At 36.7% G+C, this 21,204-nt stretch overlaps 1 protein-coding gene and 1 pseudogene across 33 annotated transcripts in view; one reads left to right on the plus strand and one right to left on the minus strand.

The window, feature by feature from the left end:
• Positions 1-21,204, minus strand: part of CYRIB (CYFIP related Rac1 interactor B) — a 172,286-nt gene that overhangs the window by 9,486 nt on the left and 141,596 nt on the right. For 32 of the 33 annotated variants that reach the window (XM_038000122.2, XM_038000146.2, XM_038000132.2 and 29 more), the window contains 5 exons: positions 19,200-19,321; positions 10,149-10,254; positions 4,635-4,771; positions 3,299-3,376; positions 1,166-1,282 (listed from right to left, as the gene is read on the minus strand). In XM_038000122.2, the coding sequence (XP_037856050.1) occupies positions 1,166-1,282; positions 3,299-3,376; positions 4,635-4,771; positions 10,149-10,254; positions 19,200-19,321 (560 nt within the window). Of the gene's footprint in view, positions 1-1,165; positions 1,283-3,298; positions 3,377-4,634; positions 4,772-10,148; positions 10,255-19,005; positions 19,119-19,199; positions 19,322-21,204 lie in introns of those variants that run through there. The other variant, XM_073018357.1, reaches the window with a different exon arrangement.
• LOC140712248 (large ribosomal subunit protein eL15-like) lies at positions 10,979-13,511 on the plus strand (annotated as a pseudogene).

The following is a 21,204-nucleotide window of genomic DNA, read 5'->3' on the forward strand; positions in this document are numbered from 1 at the left end:
TAATGTGAAAAATTAGCAACTTTAAAACCTGGTTCCTACTCCTAATTTTCTAAATAATGCACTAGACCCTAAGCAACTGTTCCAAGCACTGGGGATACAGCTACGAGCAAGATAGCGAAGGCAGTACTCTTCCGAAAGGCACTTGCATTCCAGCTGTGTAAGAACAACTGCAACAATGCAGAGAGGGGGTCAAAGGTGTAGAGTTTTACAGGCTATGCAATAGTTGGATTCTATCCTAAGGGTACTAGGAAGTCACTGGGAACATTTTACATGGAGGAGGGAGGGAACGTGGTTTATGTTTTAAGATTACTTGGCTGCTCTATGGAGAAAGGACTGTACTGGGGCAAGAGTGGAGGAAATAAGAATGGTCAGGACACAAATGCAGTAATCCAGATGAGAAGTCTGATGTGGCTGGTGGCAAGAAACTAACTTTTCATATTCATGATATATTAATATTTTGGAGGGAAAGCCAACAAGACTGTTTGATGGAATACATGTAGGGAGTGAGGTATGGAAAGGAATTCAGGATGATGGCCAGGCGTGGTGGCTCACGCCTGTAATCCCAGCACTTTGGGAGGCTGAGGCGGGTGGATCACCTGGGGTCGGGAGTTCAAGACCAGCCTGACCAACATGGAGAAACCCTGTCTCTACTAAAAATACAAAATTAGCCAGGCGTGGTGGCACATGACTGTAACCCCAGCTACTAGGGAGGCTGAGGCAGGAGAATCGCTTGAATCCGGGAGGCAGAGGTTGTGGTGAGCCGAGATTGTGCCATTGCACTCCAGCCTGGGCAACAAGAGTGAAACTCCGTCCCAAAAAAAAAAAAAAAGAAGAATTTAGGATGACATAACTTGTAAGTTTTTGCCTGCACTGGTACTATTAATTGAAAAAGCAAAAACTAAAGAAAGGGCAGGGTTGCAAAAGGCAACCCAGAGTTTGGTTTGGCCGTACCATCAGATATCACTGAGGTGTCAACCACTCCAGAGACTGCAAATAGGTGGACAGGTGTGCACACGTGGGTCTCAGAAAAAAAGTCAGGACTCAACACATACATCTGGGAGTCTGTTAGCTTCAAGATGGTATTTAATGTCTTGGGCTTGCTGAGATCACGTCTGCAACAGGAGGATGAGTAACAACACAGAGCAGCTGCCTAGGCAATGCTTACCTCTGACACAAATTTTGTTGTAGCATCACTCAAGGTTTTCAGCATTGGAGTTGCCTCAGCATAAAACAAAGACATTCGATTTGCCAATTCATTATTTACTTCATTTTCTCCTTCTGCCTGTGGGGAAGGTAAAAGCATTTGATGTTAGTTCACAAATTATTACATACAATAACAATTATAAAAGGACCCAGGTAGGGTGCCTGCCTCAATTACATTTTAGACTCTCATGTATCGATAATACTTAAATATTCTTAAATTAAAAAAAAAAAAAAAAAAAAAGACTACAAATGATCTGAAGTTATTTTTTTTTTAAAAGATTAACCTCTTCAAAAATATTTTAAATGATATTAAGGAATCTAAATAAAACCTTGATGAACTACTACATACAAGAGATTCTAAATGTTATGGAGGACAGAAAAATGATTATAAAATTGTACCCTGTCCTCCATCATGAACAATTAAGTATCCATACAACATCCACGGTAAGATTCTAACAGGTGATAACACAAAAAGGGAGTCAGAGGAACATTAAGTTGGAATAGAAGAAACTAAGGAGAAGAAGAGTTATCCTTTTGCAGGTGATACTGGGCAGGTAAACAAGGTATTCCAATCTGGCAGGGGAAAGAGTATGTTTTCAAGTGACTCCCTAGAGAGTAATTCAGCATATTCAGTGTAATAAGTGGCTGTAACCAATGAAAGATACAGGTTGGGGTCAGACTGTATTGTATAGTACCTTAAATGCTAGCTTAAGTTCATATTTTTCTTCCATATGGAATGGGGAGCCATTTAGAGTGTTAGATGAAAGGAATGACAACTAAGTCAATTTCCTAAAGAAAATTAACTGATCATCATGGGTGGATTGTAAGAAAATGGAAAAAGACTTGTAGGTCCGAAAAATGAGTTATACTGTGCAGAATGACTGCAGAAAGAGTGGGAATTAGGCTCTCTGTTGGAACAGTGGGAGGACGAGATGGAAAGGGGGATGGAGAAGACATTTCAGAGATATTTCTGAAAACAATTGGCTTTTACCTGTAATTATTGAGGGTAAAAGGAAGAACCAAGATGACTAATGTCTTTAGCCTTAAGTGATGGCAAGGACGGATATAGTATACGATTGGCTGCTTTGCTTTTATCTTATTTTACATGGTAGGTATAAAAAAGACAGATGTTAAGGTCAGTCTCACACCAGGAACTGGTCAATGCAAAAATCAAATTGGTGCAAGTAACAGATGTTTCATAAAGAGGAATCTTTTCCTCCAACTCAGTGCCTTAGTGCAAGTGCTTCCTAAAATATTTTTTTAAGGAAAAAGAAAATGAATGATAGTCTTTGATATATATATATTTTAAATCTCTTATGCCACTTATCACTCCTTACATAGTTACAGTACTTCTCTATTAAACTATCTATTTGAAACAAGGGTTGATCTTTGAAATTTTTCAGAACAATTATAAGGTTCTCAGAATACACAGAGAACAAGCTAATATTTTCTTCCGCTCTAGTTTTACTTACGGTACTTAGTTCCTTGGTGTAGAAAAGAGTAATAAACAGCTTAAAAGGAGGATGGTAAGAGGTTAACAGACCTAAAGAAGCCAGAAGAAATGCTATACTAGCCAAGGAGCAGGCACAAGCCATTTTCTCAAACAGCCATATCAGGCACAGAAGTGTTAATAGGCCATGACCTCACTATCCCCTCGTGCCAGCATTAACCATTAATTTCTTGGAGGAAAACTGACTTGGGTTCAAGATTTCTCTCCGAGAAATTAACTCACGATAATTTCTCTCTAAGACTTCCATTCTAAGAATATGGAGACAAAAAACTCGTAACTATGAACTCACAAAATTTCTGTACAGTTAAAATGAGAGTACATCGCGAAATTTTATAAGCATCAATGTTATACAGACAAGCAATTTTAATGAAGTAGTTGTGGGAATTTAAGAGACTGTGAAGAAAAATAGGTAAATACCATACAGTCTGTTACAGTTTGCTTTTCTTCCTACAGCTGTGGCTGCCCATAATTACTATCTTTATTACTAGCTTTAACGCTATCTGAATGAACAAACAAAATAATAAAATGAACAGGTTGAGCACTAAGTTATTCTTACCATCCCCCTAATTCAAAGCATTAACTTACCGGTACATTGTTAATCCTCATACGACTCAATGTTCTTCTATAATAGCTGAAATCATTCTGTATGGCAGGATTTGTCATCTGAATAAGACATTTGTGGGAAAAAAAATGTTATGTACTAAATGCTAATGTAAAAAATTAAGTGAAAAATCTTCAGTTTTAATTAGTATAAAACATTGCATAATTCATAGTATCATTTTAAGAACTAGAACTGGTATAATCTAAGGTGGCTTATAACTGTACTCAGTCCTTACTGAACATATAAAACGGAAGACCACAGGCAGTATACTTTCCCTTTTCTTTTCAGTTAATTTCAGGTAATGTACTAAAAGCTTGTTTATCAAACAAAAACAAAAAGGACTGTTTAGGCACTTGTTTTTAGTTACTACGATAAAAGAATGTAGATATGGTCAACAGAGCAATCCTCAACCTAGAATTTTACATACAAATCTGACTGTGATACAACTATAAAATGCTGAAGTTTGGAATCCAGCTCTTCCATTTTCTAGACAGGGTACCAGAGGCCCTGAAAAACCAAAGGACCTGCCCAACATCTCATCACTGGGGTTACTGTGGCAGAGTATAAACTGGAACTCAGGTCTCTTGATATGAGACCTAGTGCTTATTGCTCTACATTCATTCTTTTTAACAAGGTATTTATAGTTCCAAATACTATAAACAATGACAGATGAAAAAAGAAACAGAAAGAAAGGAAGAAAGCGGGAAAGAAGGAAGGGAGAAAAAAACAAATTTTAGCAACATTTTAATATAAAACAGTGTTGAAAAACGGGGGCAGGAGGTGTCAGCAGAAAAGAAAAAACATTAGAAAAGAAGCTCAACATTTTGTTTCGGAGATAATTTTTAAACAAAGTTAAATGAAGACTGCTGAGATGGTGTGGATCACCTGAGGTCAGGAGTTCCAGATCAGCCTGGCCAACGTGGTGAAACCCTGTCTCTACTAAAAATACAAAAATTAGCCAGGCATGGTGGCACATGCCTGTAATCCCAGCTACTCGTGAAGTTGAGGTGGGAGAATCATGTGAACCCAGGAGGCAGAGGTTGCAGTGAGCTGAGATCATGCCACTGCACTCTACCTTCAGTGACAAAGCAAGACTCTGTCTCAAAAAATAAAAAAAGATTGAGACTGAATACTCAGTAATTTGCTCTTTGCCATATATCAAAAGACCAGTCATAATTTCTAAATCCAGTTTTCCATTTTTATTAAGGTCTAGCAGACATCATTTAAATATGTTTTAACAATGTTTCCCAGCTTTTTCTCCCAGTACTCATTAAAAGATTCATGATTTTCATAACAATCAGGGCCAACAGATAATTCTACCTTGAGTTCATCAAACCGGAGTGTGAAATGAAGAATTTCTGCAAACTGTTTAGCAAGAGCCTGCTCTCGCTCTAGATGCTGGGTGGGAGAATATGGGGTACTTGTTAAGGCTCCCAGAAGACCTCTTAATGCTGCTTCTAAAGAAAAAAATTGAAAAAAAATTGTTTGTATCTGTGTGATATTTGTTTATTAAAAAGTGAACAATCCATAAATGTTAATTCCCAGAAAAGTTCCCTTTAAAAAACAGATGATCTAAATATAATAAAAACTAATTAAGAAGTTTAAATGTTGCCATTACAAATGTACTGCACACATTATGAATACCGTTTAACAAAATACCTTAAAGGGACTAATTCAAGGGTTTATAATTCTGTAAACCCAGAATGAAAATAGTGCAGAAGTGAATTTGAATTCAACACCAGAATCAAAGGGCAAATTTTATATTACTTTAATAATTTCACACAGTGTGGAATTTGGTTTTATGAAATGGTAACTATTATCTACAACTGAGTAACTTTTCTTCAATGGCACTGTGTCCACACTGTTTGTATATGCCTATGAATCAATTACCAATTTCTCATACTTTGAATATGTTTTTCATTTATAAACACAAACTGTTTACTTTCCGTTACTAAAGAGAACAAAATATGTGGTTCAATAAACTTCTTGTCTTAGAACTTGACATTTAAAGGCTACAATATAAATATTCTAATTCATTACATGAGCAAAATGGTCCCTTTGAAATAAGTGCTACTTTTGGGATGCTAGGCTAATAAATACCGTGTTTGATAATGGAAATACTAAATAGTAATACTAATATTAAATAGTAAATACTAATATTTCATTTCAATATTTCAAAAAGCCATACAAATCAAACGAATTCAGTTACAGATCACAGAACTGGAAAATGCTGCTAGATTCCAGTCAGAGAAAATAAGAGCTTACAGAGTTAAATTATGATCTGACGTTAATAAATGTCAGATTAATAAACAAATATTAATGATAAATTTAAAACTTTATGTCAGGTCATCAGCCCGTAACTTAAAAAAAAACCCAGTTTTCCTATTTACGAAGATTTACATACGAGTCAACATCTACTGTACACTGAATATAGTCTCCCATTTGATTTTCACCATCAACTATGACATGGTCATTGCAGATGGGTCAAATGAGTTTCAAAGAGCTTAGAGCCCAAAGTTATAGCTAGCAAATGCTACGTATTTCTGACTCCAAAGCCCTGTTCTTTCTACCACAATGAACTCTCTGAAATAAAGCAACATTGTACGTAGCTTTCTGTAACCTTATAAAACATTAACCTCCTGATTACTACCAATAGTACCAATTACTTCTGTAACCCTACAAAATATTAATCTACTGATTAAAAACAACAGTAGGTACTTATGTGTCTGTTAGATACCAGGTACTAAACTATCTCTTCACAGACATTATTTCTCACCCACACAATAACTCTAAATGACAGCTATTATCCTTTTTTTTTCCAGTAAGTCAGAAAATGTATTGACTGGCTACCCTGTGCCAAGCACTGGGAAAATGGATATAGACAGACATGCTCCCTGTGCCCATATGGAGCCTTATTATATATAGAGAAGACAAATGATTACAGTTGTGATATGTGCTGAAAATAAGTACACAGTACAGTGGAAAGGTATAAAAATAAGACCTCACCTAATGGAAGGCCTAGGAAAAGATTTCCCTGAATAAGTGACTCCTGGACTGAGACTGAAGTATGTAGTAAGGATGAACATGGGTTTGCAGACAGAAAGGCAGGGAGCCAGACCCTGAGCTGAGAAGAGCATGACATACTTGAGGAACTGCAAGACCACCAATATAAGAGTACAGAGAGCAATCAGGAGGGTAACTAGGACTAAGATAATTAATACACACAGAATTTGTGTACCACATTAAGTACTCCGGCTTTGGCATCCTAACGTCCCTGGAGAAATCATTTAAGCAGAGAAGTGGCATCATCAGATTAGCATTTTAAAATGCTACTTCATTTGCAGTGTGGAGCATGGACTGTAGGGGTATGGATGGTGTATTGAGGTGTAACAGTGGATGTGAAGAAGATCAATTAAAAGTCAAACATTTTGGGTTATATTTTAAAAATGGTTTACTTCTCCGAAGATTCAGTCTATATGTTGGTGTTAAGTGGAAAACTGAGACACAGAACAGAAAAAATATTTTTACAAAATATTATTATAGTCTGTTAAAGAAAAAAAGAAAAATGCATTTGCCTAGACTTTATCAAGTCTCAGGGTTAATTTCAGCATTCCAAGTTCTCTACCACTTTTGGGATTGGAGTCAGGTTGCTTGGCTAAGTTGGGATGGTCAGTGACCATTAGTTGCAGAACTTTTGTCTATGAATGGCTGAGGCCCTCAATGGTAGATCTACGATGAAAGGGAAACTCAAGATGATAAATCTACTAATCTGCCTTTGAAGCCGCTAGATCAGCCTCACCCTGCAGGCCTGTGCCGGCACAAGTCAGTCCTACTAGCCTACAATGATCTGTCTCAAGAGAGAAACTGGAGACAAAGAACCCACAGAAAATGTCCCAGAGGTCTCTGGATGAGTTGGAGAGAAAGAGAGAACAAAGAAAAGATGACTGGGATTGGACTTAGATGAAGCTCCTAAAACAAAACCATAAGATTATGATTTTTTAAAAAGCAGATGACCAGGAGAAAATTAATAGGCTATTAAGCCCTAAATTCTGGAAGAACTAAAGGAAGCTGGTAGATAAGTGCAGGAGCCAAAACCATAGAAGGTGCTTGCAAGGAAAAGACAACCAGAAGGAATAATAAAGATGACAAATCAGTCCAAAAGCTAGGACAGGGAAGAATAACTACTTGACTAGAAAGAGGAGGCCCCTGCCTGGGGAGAGTTTCCCTATAGAGATAAGTCGTTTATTCTCACCAACTGCTCTCAAATCCTCAGAAGAGAACCTGAGGACATGGATTGTAAAGGATTTAAGACAACCAAGAGTCATGACCACAATTACGGTGGGCATTTGGGGCCTTTAAAATACATTTTGATAAATTCTGCCCAGTGAAAAGAAGCTAACACGTTGGAGGGACTTATTCATTATGACCCTTGGAGGCAGTCCCTAATGTAAGCCCCTAAAGCATGAGGAAGACTGAGGAGGGGAGACAAAGCAGTTTGTCCTACTGCCTGACCATACAACCTTCCCTTAGGTATCTGCCTCAACAGGAGGGGCTCCAAGGCCTCAGAACAAAACAAGCAAGTACAGAACAAGCAAGTATGGCAAGTTTACCAGGGCAGTGTGGTTAGACCCTGTCAGCAAAACTGAGTATCTTCAAATTAAGCAGGTAATCCTTGCCCTGTCCCACTATAAGTATGCAAACTGGCAAGGGATCAGGGTCCTTCTTCTGAAGTATAACCCCTGGTGTATCTGTAGTGCTCAGGCCAAGAAATCTTCTCCTTAGAACTGCAAGATTCTGAAGGATCATGTGCGTCTTCACAGTTGCATGCTGCTCCACGGTGCTGTCTGTGCTGGAATAGCACCCATGATGGGACATACACCACGAGACCGATTAATTCCCATGGTAAAAATATAACACTTACATTCAACTAGTTTGGCCTATTTTACAAGTATTCTTTGTTTATTGGGATATGCTAAAAGGCCAAGATGAGCTTGAATAGCACCTGAGCACCATCAAAAGCAATTTAACTATAAATGCAGCCAGAAACCAGCATAAGAAAAGCTGTATATAGTAGACAAGACAACCAAGACAGAAAACCTAGGCTGACTGGGTTATAAAGTACAAAGCTACAGACTATGGAGACACTTGATTGAAAGACAAATAATGTAAAATAACTAATTCTAAAATTGGGAAAATAAACTACAATTCTTATTTCCAGTAAGAAAAAGATAGTTTACACAGTATTTCTATCCAAACTATTGTCTGTCTTAACATTGTATTTAACAGGCCGTACTGCATCTAAAGGAAAAACAGCAATTATCTCACTTTTTTTTCAGAACATAGACATTTTTTTAAAATGGAACTTAAACTTCAGAAGTTACAAATACAAATGGCCAAGTAGCAAATATAGAGTAAGGTATTAAAAAACATGAAACAATAAAAACTTACTACAAACTAGAAAGCACAATTCCTAACTAACGGAGACAGAGATGGTTTGCCATGTGGCTCTGGCTCACTAACATGCAGATTAATTATTGCTAGTTGGAGGCTTAAAAAAAAAAAAAACCAAAACCATACAGTGACCAAGTGTTAAACCTGGCAACTAATTAGAAAATTTTAAAATTATGTGGGCCAGACAAATCAAATCTCAAGTTTAAATTTAGCTTTTGGGTCCCCAGTTTGACTTCACTCTTATAGTATATACCCCCTGGTTTCTGACTTATGGATTTAAAAAACAAACAATCACAGTATGATTTTCTTATGATTAATTAGTAACATTTATACGTTTCAAAAATTCAAACTTTATGAAAGTATGTGTTTTAACTACATTCAAATCGTTCTGACACACATCTATACTATTCCTCTCCTGTGCCTATAACTGTACAAAATAAAGTGCTTCAAATTTACAACTTTAAAATCACACAAAGAGCTAACTGGCTAAATCTTACCTGCTCTGCCTCTTCCTCCTCCAACAAAGGGAGTTCCAATTTTGCCTGCTCATATTGAAGACACAATTCTGAACTTTGAATAATTTTTCCCAAACTTTGTATATCACTAGCCCTCTCGCTCGCTCGCTCTCTCTCAAGACAGAGTCTCACTGTGTCGCCTAGGCTGGAGTGCCGTGGTGTCATCATGGCTACTGCAGCCTTGACCTCCTGGGCTCAGGTGATCCTCCCACCTCAGCCTCCAGAGTAGATGGGACCACAAGCAAGTGCCACCACACTCAGCTTATTTTTGTTTGTTTGTTTTTAAAGACGGGATTTTGCCATGTTGCCCAGGCTGGTCTTGAACTCCTGAGCTCAAGCAATCTCTCAACCTCAGCCTCCAAGTGATGGGATTACAGACAGGAGCAAGCATGCCCAGCCTCTTTCTCATCTTCTACAGTTTTATATACATGAATTGAGTGTAACCACTGAAAATTTCAAGAAAACCTCTTTGATTTCTTTGGATGCTAAAGGGTCCTATTATGAGAAATCACTTGGTAGAATCTCTCTCCATCTCTACAGTAAGTCCTTTTCCCATATATGGGAAAGTAATCCTCAGGCCCTTGGTTAAACTTTTGTGTTCTTAAAATCATTTAAAATCAATGCTCAGATTCATGTATGTAAAATCACAGATGATGAGGAAAATAACTTGTGGACAAAAATGGTCTAAATGAATTAAAAGGCCAGGGCTGAAAGAAGATTACACTATAATTTTACGGTCTAACGAACTTGCTTTACTTATAAACAGATACTAAACCAAATTCAGCATTATGAACATAAAATAAACTTCTGGAATGAATAAACATCTTTTTCACTAGGCAAGTCACAATTAACAAAACTTTCAACTTACCTAATCTCTGAGAAAATTCATAAAATTTCTTTAATTTGCCTACTAGTGGAACAACTGCACCCCATGCCTTCTCTTGCAACTTCTCATCTGCTGGATGCTGGATTGCCTTCAAAATCCAAAGAATAAAAATAGTTAGATTTAAAAAAAAATAAAACGGTTCATTTTTACATTAAAATGCAGGCTTTAGCAAACATAGGAAACCCTGGTATAATCTATAAAATACAGAATATTGAACCTAGGAGTGCTGAATATTATTATTTTTTTTTTGAGAGAGCGTCTCACTCTGTCACCTCAGGCTGGAGTACAGTGGTGTGATCTTGGCTCGCTACAACCTTTGCCTCCCAGGTTCAAGTGATTCTCCTGCCTTAGCCTCCCAAGTAGCTGAGACTACAGGCAAGTGCCACCACGCCCAGCTAATTTTTTTACTTTTAGTAGAGACGGGGTTTCACCATGTTGGCCAGGCTGGTCTCGAACTCCTGACCTCAGGTGATCCACCCACCTTGGCCCCTCAAAGTGCTGGAATTATAGGCGTGAGCCACCACGCACAGCTCAGTGTTGAATATTCTACTGAGTGCTAAAGGTGAGTCTTCTCAACTCCACAGACTCCACAAAGGAGTGCTAAGAGTGGGTCTTCTCAACTCTATAGATACTTCAATCTATTATAATAAATTCTTAGTTATCCTCGCAACAGATATGAACATAATGAAAATTTTAAAATGGTCCAATATGTTTGTGAAATATATTATGCCTTGGTGCCCAACACATCCACAAAAAAAACACTGCATATGTTTCCCATAGCACAGAGTCTCTTAGTACTTCTTTGTCAAAGTATTATTTTAGTAGAAGAAAATAAAACTCAAAAAGTAAGGCAATAATATGCCAACTCTGGGAACAGGCTAAGAAATTTCCATAATTAAAATTCCAGGGTCCAAACTAGCATTAAGAAAACTACCTACGACTTAAGAACCTAAATCAAGCTGAAACTGTGATTTAAGAATTGTCGGCTGGGCACCGTGGCTCACGCCTGTAATCCCAGCACTTTGGGAGGCCAAGGGAGGCAGATCACGAGGTCAGGAGTTTTAGACCAGCCTAACCAACACAGTGAAACCCCGTCTCTACCAAAAATACAAAAATTAGCCAGGCGTGCTGGTGCGTGCCTGTAATCCCAGCTATTTAGGAGGCTGAGGCAGGAGAATTTCTTGAACCCAGGAGGTGGAGGCTGCAGTGAGCCGAGATCATGCCATTGCCCTCCAGCCTAGGTGAAAGAGTAAGACTGTCTCAAAAAAAAAAAAAAAAAGAATTGTCACAGACAGCTATTCTCTATAACTAAAATCCTATTCTAGATACCAATTTTTCTTAGGCTTTCCTGAATAAGATGAAAAAACCAGTTTCAAATCTGAAAGGGAAGAAAATATAATCTAGAGATCCTTAATATAAACGACTTCTTCTATACCCAGTCTTTCAAATCATCAAGCAATCTTTTCTGAATATAGAGGGTTATTTCCAAAAATACATATTTTCTTGTCTCTTTCATTTGCCTATAGATGTTTTTTGTACTGCTTTACAGAAGTTAACACATTTTTTAACAACCTGATTTACTTTCTCTAACATCTTGAAACAAACTAAACATACCATCTGAAATTCAGAACTAAACCAGGGACCTGCTTATCCACACCATCAAGATGTTACATGACATGTCTCAATACTCCCAAGGCACTAGTACTCTGACTCCATCCACACAAAAAACAAAAAAACAGGAAAGCAAAATAAAATTGAACCCAGACAGATCTAAAGGATGCTCTGAACAAATTAGCTGCAAACTGAATTAATGGGCTATATACTGGGTAAGCAATTTACTTTATAAGCTTAGGCATCATTTACAAATTGATGTTTTATTCAATATTTTTAAATGATGCTTAAACCCAATAGAAGCCTGAAGTCAATCCTACTTATGTCATGAATCAGGAAATACTGTAATACTGAAGAAAATCTGACATTACAAAATGTAACAATCCTTTGTTCACATTCTACTGTAATAAGGATATTTCAAAGAGACCCTGATATGCTGATATATATGAAAAAAAAATCCTTTGGCCTCAGGCCCAGACTTGGTAATGATTTCTATCAGGTAGTAAAAATTTGTTTCTTGTATTTGTTATTCAGCAAACAAGTAAATAAGCCTTTCTGTCTAGTGGCAGCCATCAAATAAGCCAAGATGGGTACACACAATTCCATCCAGGAGGCATGGAGGCAGAAGTAGTTTGATGTAGTGTGCTTTCACTGATGGTCCACCGTTGGCACTACCATCAGTTCTCTTCTCTCCACAGAGATCCTGGACCCACCCAGCCCAATAAAGTGTGCAGACTAAGCCACACAAGGTTATGTCATATATAGGATTCGTGTGTACCGTGGCGGCTGAAAATGCCCAGTTCCTAAGGGTGCAACGTACAGGTATCCTGTCCTTTATGGTGTTAATCTGCTGAAGTTTGCTCGAAGCCTTCAGTACACTGCAAAAGAGTGAGCTGGACGCCACTGTGGGGCCGTGTCCTATATTCTTACTGGGTTGGTGAAGATTCCACGTACACATTTTTGAGGTTTTCCTCATTGATCAATTCCATAAAGCTATAGAAGGAGTCCTGACACCCAGCAGATCACCAAACCAGTCTACAAGCACATGGTGATGCGTGGGCTGACATCTGCAGGCTGAAAAAGCAATGGGTTGGATGGTCCCTAAATTCCAAAAACTGTATCTGGTTCTTGCCAAGCAGCTTGGAGAAGGTATAATGCTCTCCAGCTCCACCTTCACTACTAATATATGTAATGTTTGTATAATTAATATCTAATTAACAACTTAGGACAGTTACATCTGTTTAAAGGTGTTGTCTGTTAAAAACAGTCTGCAGATTATTGAATGCTTTGTCAAATCATAAAACTTAAAATGATAGTATGTCTTCTTTCTAGTAATATAAACTTTGGAGTTACATGTCAAGTGTTTAAAACACACTGTGTGACACAGGAGGTTTAAAATAAATTCTTTAACTAGCTCTGCAGATTTGTCTGGTGCACATGATTAATCCTACAGTTTTACTGGGGTGATGGCAACGCTGTGCTGGTTTACTTTGAAGTGGCTGGGTTCAGCAAGTACAGACTTTTTAAGTTTAGTTTTGCTTTAGACATTTGTAGAGTGGGAGGATGATACCTTAACCCTATGTCGTGACCATATGTAGAAAAATATGGGCTCAAATAGAATCCACATTTTTGAATTTAATTTATTGTTCCATTTGTATGACTGCTGTTTCTGAGAGAAAAGTATGCAAAAATGCCACCATTTCTCAGAATAATAAATGTGTTGCAAGAGGCTTTTCTTAGGAATGAAACAAATCTGGGTTAACCTAAACAAAACTGCCTCAGTCTCCACAGTAGCATTTTAAGTTCACATAAAAGTTCCAATGCCACAGCTCTATACAAATTAATGGATAGTAGTTAGTATGGCTACTGACACTGGTGTATTGTGAAACTGAATGTTATATAAGTATGAGTTATTAACCTTAACTTTTGCAAACTACTAATCAATGCTAGGATGGGAAGCCAGCAGGCTTTAGATAAATACCTTTGAAGTGTGAGGGTAGAAAAAGTCAACTTTAATCAAGTTTTTAAAATACTTATCAGTAACACTAACTTATGACCATTATGAATCCTTCAGCCACATCACAGGAAAACAGTTGGCTATTTAGAAGTATGTACATGATTCTTAGACCAGTCAGCCTTACAAATAAAAACATCTTGAGCCAATCCACTCTGTCCACACTCACAGGCTACAGAGAAAAGTCATAATGGAGCCAATAGAAGTTCCTGGTTTCCAATCTAACCGTATGTGTTGTCTGCAGTTACTTCTCTTGTCCCTGCTCAGACTACCCTAAAATCCTTATCATTCCACAAAGCTGGAACATCAGATATGTGCCAACATTTACATACCAACATAGTGCATTGCATTTGTCTTTATCATGTTTTCCCATAGACTAGGCTACTGGCTCCCAGGGTAAATTTGAGTGCAAAGGAAATGTGGAAAAGGAATTGCACAATTCTAAATTCTGGATTTGCTGGCTTTAATTTAAATACTGGTTTCTCTGGACCAATTTTTCTCCTATTTTCTCTATGGGATTCAAAAGGCTTGGTTAACTGATTTCCAGGAAATATTCATAGAAAGTTCACAGAAGTTGTTGAGATCTAAATTCCTTTCTACTAAAAAATAATAATAATAGTAACTTAAACCATACATTTTGACTGTATAGAGATCATTCAACTAAAGGAATAAATGTCTATTAAACTAAAAAACAGTAACAACAAAAAAGCAAATAGATAAAAGTTAAAATTTTATTTTCTTCTCTTAAAGAAGTCGATCCTATTTTTCTCGCAAGGATCTAAAAATGCTTTTCTAAATATCAATTCATTCTCACAATATAAAAATGCTCTAGCAAATGTCATCCATTTTCATAACTGGGCACAGATAACTATTTCCCTGGCCCTGCCTTGCCTAGATTTAGAACTGAAGACACTGGCTGCTCCCTTATAATAAATATTTTATGGTTCTTCCTTACACCTCTAATTCCTTGTCCTCTCATAATAATTTCACTCTGTTAGGTAAGGTTTTGGGTCAACATCCATTATAGCCAACATGTAAAAGGGAAAGGGCATTTAGTAAATGTCAGTGGTGAGGTTATTATGGAGCAGGTGTAACTCATTTTCAAAAATGTTAAAACTGGTTGGGCACACTGGCTCATACCTGTAATCCTAGCACTTTGGGAGGCTGAGACAGAAGGATCACTTGAGGCCAAGAGTTCAAGACCAGTGTGGGCAACATAGCAAGTCTCTCTCTATTTATTTATTTATTTTGATGGAGTTTCACTCTTGTTGCCCAGGCTGGAGTGCAATGGTGCAATCTCGGCTCACTGCAACCTCCGCCACCCAGGTATAAGTGATTCTCCTGTCTCAGCCTCCCAAGTAGCTCGAATTACAGACATGCGCCACCACATCTGACTAATATATATATATATTTTTTTTTAGTAGAGATGGGGTTTCACCATGTTAATCAGGCTGGTCTCGAACCCCTGATCTCAGGTGATCCACCTGTCTCAGCCTCCCAGTGCTAGGATTACAGGTGTGCGCCACGAAACCCGGCTATTTATTTTTTTTAATTTACAAAAAAAATGTTAAGGCGGTTATGGACATATTACATTAATGGAAAGTATTTATTTCCCTCTAGGTGGTTAATCCTAGACAATAAGCATTGTTTATGTAATAGATTCTATCTTAAATCAAATTTTATTGTTTTGCAATGTTTAAAAAAATTAAACTAAAATATATTAATATATAATGCAACATCATTAGTATAGTAGTAATAAGAAAATTCTCGGTTTATGTTAGCTTTGTATCAGACACGGTGCTATGCTGTTTACATGGGTTGTCTAACTTTATCTTCACAATGACTCTGTGAATTGTTTCCCCATTTTGCTACTATGAATAAGGTAGCCATACCAGTTTTTACATTGACATTTCCTCTTAAATTACAGTTGTTTGGAATGTTTTATAAAATATAAGTACCTGGTGCAAGAGCACAAACAATTTTATAGTTTTTTTTAACATACTGCCAAACCGACCTCCAAAAAGACTACCCATTTTACAGTACTTCTTGAAGTAACTGAGACTACCATTTCTTCACAAACCAACTAAAACTTCTTCACAGTGATGTGCACTTACTAGCAAAACTGACCATTTTTTCTGTTGTCTGTGCTTTTTCATAGATAGAAGAGTTGGCTGCTCTAAGTCTTATTAATTAACACTATCAGCAATTTAATTATTGACCTATGACTGTTATAACACATCAGTTATTTGTATATTTGATATATATCCATCTTTTATTTGTACCTTCCTTTAATTTGTTTCTCTACTCTTCAGAAATCTTTTCTCTTTGTATCATTAAACCCGCATCAACTTCTCAACAAAAATTTCAACTGCCTGAATAGTTACACATTTGTCCCCCATCTACAGTAGATTTAAATACAGCTTTTCAGTTTTCTAGCTTACGTATTTTATATTTCAATGCTTATTTATCTTTTATTACTTCATTTATCAACGTTCAACAATGGTACCTTTGTAAGTTGTTTCAAGCCTGGTAAGATGAATCACTTACCATTGCTTATTACTTTTCCCTTATATTTTTTTGTGTTCTCCAGTGTTATTTTTCTACGTAAACCTTCTCTTTTCTTTTCAACTTGGAGACACTTTCTCACATCACCAATCATGTACTATTTTTGAGTGAACTATGTGTGGCTATGTCTTGTAGTTCCTTAGGAAAGCAGCACTGCTGAGTGACTACGGGATCCTATGCAAAACTTCAATCTTTGGTCATAGCATTAGGAAATCCTGGCTTCACAGCCCTAGAAGGTCTCTTTGATATATCCTATATATAAACTTTTCTACCACTATACTCTATTCCAGAAGATTACAAACGAATCTTAATATGGATTCAATCAAATCTATAAACAGACTTTAGAGAAAACAGTATTATTAATATTATTATCTTATTGTAGAAAGCCTTCCCACACACAGAAGCAGAATAATTCTCCCAAACGGGAAGTACTGCAATTAAAAAAAAAAAAAAACCCGGGTTGGACACACTGGCTCATATCTGTAATCCTAGCACTATGGGAGGCTGAGGCAGGAGGATTGCTTGAGGCCAAGAGTCCAAGACCAACTTGGCCAAAAGAGCAAAACCCCATTAAAAAAAGGCCTAAGTGTTCTATATTTTTTTTAAAAAGAAAGAAAGAAAGAAAGGCTGGGAGAGGTGGTTCGCATCTGTAATCCCAGCACTTTGGGAGGCGGAGGTGGGTGGATCGCCTGAGATCAGGAGTTCGAGACCAGTCCTGGCCAACATGGAGAAGTCCCGTGTCCACTAAAAATACAAAAATTAGCTGGGCGTGGTGGTGAGTGCCTATAATCCCAGCTACTCGGGAGGCTGAGGCAGAATTGCTTGAACTTGGGAGGTGGAGGTTGCAGTGAGCTGAGATCATTTCAGCCTGGGCAACAAGAGTAAAACTCTGCCTCAAAAAAAAAAACCAAAAAAAAACAAAAAAAAAAAAACAAAAAAAACCAAACAGGAAATGAATATTGTTTGTCTCTATAGCAAGATTTTTCTCTTCATAACAACAAGCTTTAAAGAAGTTTAATGACCTAACACTTATAAACAATTTAAATGAATTTGTAGCACTAACAACCATCATAAAAAATTTACCAATTAGTTAATTAAGATCCTACTAAATCATTTAAATCTTTCATTTCCACAAACGTTTGATTTTTCAAAATACGTTTAAATGTTCAGAGAACTTGAATTTCACAGAAACGGTTGTATGCCTTAGTTTACTGAAATCTTAGGGTTTTACTTAAGCCAATAACATTGCCAAGACTAAAGCCCTTGTATTTATTTGTTCAACAACTAACTGCTTACTAAGTGCTGTAAGTTTGCAATGTATTAGGTGCTGATAACAACAAAATATATAAGAAACCAGGTTTACCCTCCTCAAGCTGGAAGTACGGTGGTAGAGAGATAAACACTCAACAGTAATGGTTTACCCCCCCAAAAAAAGAATGGTTCCCACAAAAGATATGTGTGTAAAGTGGGCAAAACAGTATAAGAGGAAGTAGGAGATTATTGGGGGGTTTGAAGAAAAAAAGGAAGGGCATTCTAGACAAAAACAAAGGAAGGGTGCATATCAAGAAACAGAATTCACACCAGAATTTCCCTCAGTTAATGACACCACAATCTGCTAATGTAAAATAAAAACAAGGGCCAGGCATAGTAGCTCATGCCTGTAATTTCAACACTTTGGGAGGCCAAGGCGGGGGGATCACTTGAGGCCAGGAGTTCAAGACCAGCCTGGGCAACATGGCAAAACCCTGCCTCTATTTGGCGGGGGATTAGCCAGGCATGGTGGTGAGTGCCAGCTACTGGGGAGACTGAGGCAAGAGGATCACTTGAGCCCAGCAGGTTGAGGCTGCAGTGAGCTGTGGTTGCACCACTGCACTCCAGGCAGGGTGACAGAGCTAAACCTTGTCTCAAAATAAAATAAAAACCAGGGAATCATTTAACTCTCTCTCTTCCCTTACCCTAAAGATTTGGTCAATCACCAACACGTTTTGAATCACCACCTTCTGGTGTCTGCACTTGATTCTGCCTTCACTTAGTATTCCAAAATGTCAGAAGAGAAATCAAGGTGGATATGGAATGTATGTCCCAAAGAGTGACCTTGATGACCTCTGCACTCTAGAGAATAATAAACCAGAGGATGGGAAGAATCAAGAAACACAGCACGGGCAATGGCTTCAAGAAATGCAGTAATGAGAAGGGGAAAGATGAAGACCCAGGGGACAGGGATTTCCTCTGTGTAGTTCTGGACACCTACACATGGATATGCTACAGGGAAGAATTCAGTAAAAGAAAAAAGATAGAAGATTTAACCAAGAGAAAAAATAATTCAAAGAGTAAAGTTTCAGAACAGGATGAAGAACAAAGCTAAAGAAGTTAGTCTTGGAAAGAAGCAAGGACACAGTTTCTTCTGAAAAACAAAAGAAACAAAAAATGAGATGAATGGAAATCTGAAAAAGTTCACAAGTTTGGGAGAGGAAAGTTGAGAGAGACCACACTACATATTTTCTTTGTGGTGTAAAGTCATGGGGAAGGTGTACTGACTGCAAGGATGATTCCAACTTTCTCCTAGGAAGCACCATATAAATACTGCAAATTTCAGGTATAAGAGCAACCCAAAAAGTAAATAACATTTTCTTAATGTACAAAAACTACCTGTTTATGGAACGCAGTTTTTCCTTTCATGCTCATTTCACTGCTATCACTTCTGAAACAATGCCAAGTGAGCATCCTTCAAATATAATACTTAGTATGAAATACAGAATTCTGAAGTCTAGAAAACAATAGAGATTACAAAGAGGTGGGACAGTAAGTTTTAGTTAACTAGAAAATACATAAATATGATTTACCTCTCGTATTTCGTGGCCAGCTCCTCTGTATGATTGCAAGTCCTCCAAGATGCCTTCTGCATCTTTTAATACTACATTCACCTGATTATAAATTTCCTTCTCAGACTCTGTAGGCTGGGCATCTAAATAGCAGGAAAGCACAAGAAAATTTACAGTGACATGAATTTTTTTAAATACATGTGTAACTCTAAGCAATTAACAACCCAAATTTCCAAAGATGAGTTAATTCTAGTTAATGTTAACTTTGAACTTTTTAAGGAAAGACTAATACTTTTTCCATAGTTCTACATTTAAATGACTAGTTTCAAGTTTATAGATATTACAGAAAACAAGGGAACACCAAACATTATTAACTTAGTTTAAGTTCCAAATTAGGACTTGGTGTATTAAACCAATCTGATAATTATAATTAAAATTTTTAATTGTGATAGTTTTAACAATCACTTTTTCTACTACATCCATCACTATCACTGTAAATGCATCAGAAATGATAGATTTTAATGCAAAAGAAAGCCTACTAAACCTGTTGCTTATCTATAGTTTAAGACAAACTATTTTCATTTTCCTATAAAGTTCATTTTACTTGTAATGACTGAGTTTTGATATAAAAAAGTAAAAAACTTTAAAAGAATAGTTTTTAGGTGCTCACCCCCTTTGCCAGGAATCACTCGAAAGTGTCTCAACATAAATACTACAGGTTAAAGGGAGGATATATATATTTAACAACAAACCCAAGAGAGTATCACTGAACTATTCTGTTGGTGAATACAAGGTCAAGAATCCTATGCAGAGGAGTTCAAGTTATAAAACTGCTCCACAATTACTCAACTGCTGAAAACTAGACACTTTAAGCTACACTACAATACTATTACTGAAATTTTGAAATACTAAAGAAAATCTGAGTTCCTATACACTTGGGAGTAAGAGAAAAATGAAGGAAGAATTACAGTTATAAAAAGCAGAATCAAGGACACAAAATATGGGCATTTTCACCACCTGTGGTGTTAGCTGCAAAACATATGTTAATGAATGACTAAATCTGGATTTCTCTCTGCTTGACTCAAGTTAACAGAAATCTTGCTTTTAATAATACTGGTCATTTGTTTCTCTAAGGACAAATCTTTTATATTTTAAGAAAAAGGGTGGACTCTAAGAGGAAATGAAGGTTTCTTCATAAATCTTTCCAACTAAGCCACATTCAGCACCACAGGTAAGGCATAAAGCACGTAAAATCATAAACATTTGATTATCATGTTTTAGAGAAATATGGCAGAATTCCTCCATGCTAAAATTTTCTCTTATGAGGGAAAAGGAATCAGTACGAATTTAAGATGAAGTAAGAACGTTTTTAATACTATCACACTGGTCTTTAAGTTTAAAAATATTTTAACAAACAAAAAAGGTTTTTGGTAAATCTTTGTCTACCAATCATATAAAATTAGTTAACTAGACTTTTCTGCTCCTTTTCACCTCACCACAAATACACAATGACTTCTTTATTCCTTTACTTAGAACATTGTAAAGAAACTTTGTTTGCTAAAGATCCCTAAAAACTATAACTTTATTTTGTGCTTGGAGCAAGTAATAATTCAATTCTACCTATTAAACCTACCAAATAGTAAAAAATATACAACATATTTTTTAAAAATTCAATAATTACATTACCAAATTTTAGACTCAACATATGTAAAACAGTACTACAGCAACAATAAAGTAACATTCATAAGTCAACTTAAGAATGTGATCTGTTCCCTTATTTTTCAAATTTCTTTTCAGAAATCATTTTTTTAGGAAGAAAATACTGTGACAAAATAATTACACAAGAGGAGCCAATTGAAAAATTAAAAAAACTCTCTATCCAAGGCTACAAAGGTATTATTACTAGGAACAAATACTGATATTGCAACTAAATGGTTAGCTTTCTTATAGATCAAGCTTTGTTATTTAGCAGGAATAATTTACTGCTAAATATTTTACATTTAGCCAGACCATATTTTCCAATGTA

Source organism: Chlorocebus sabaeus, chromosome 8 (assembly GCF_047675955.1).
Source record: "Chlorocebus sabaeus isolate Y175 chromosome 8, mChlSab1.0.hap1, whole genome shotgun sequence".
Lineage (NCBI taxonomy): Eukaryota > Metazoa > Chordata > Mammalia > Primates > Cercopithecidae > Chlorocebus > Chlorocebus sabaeus.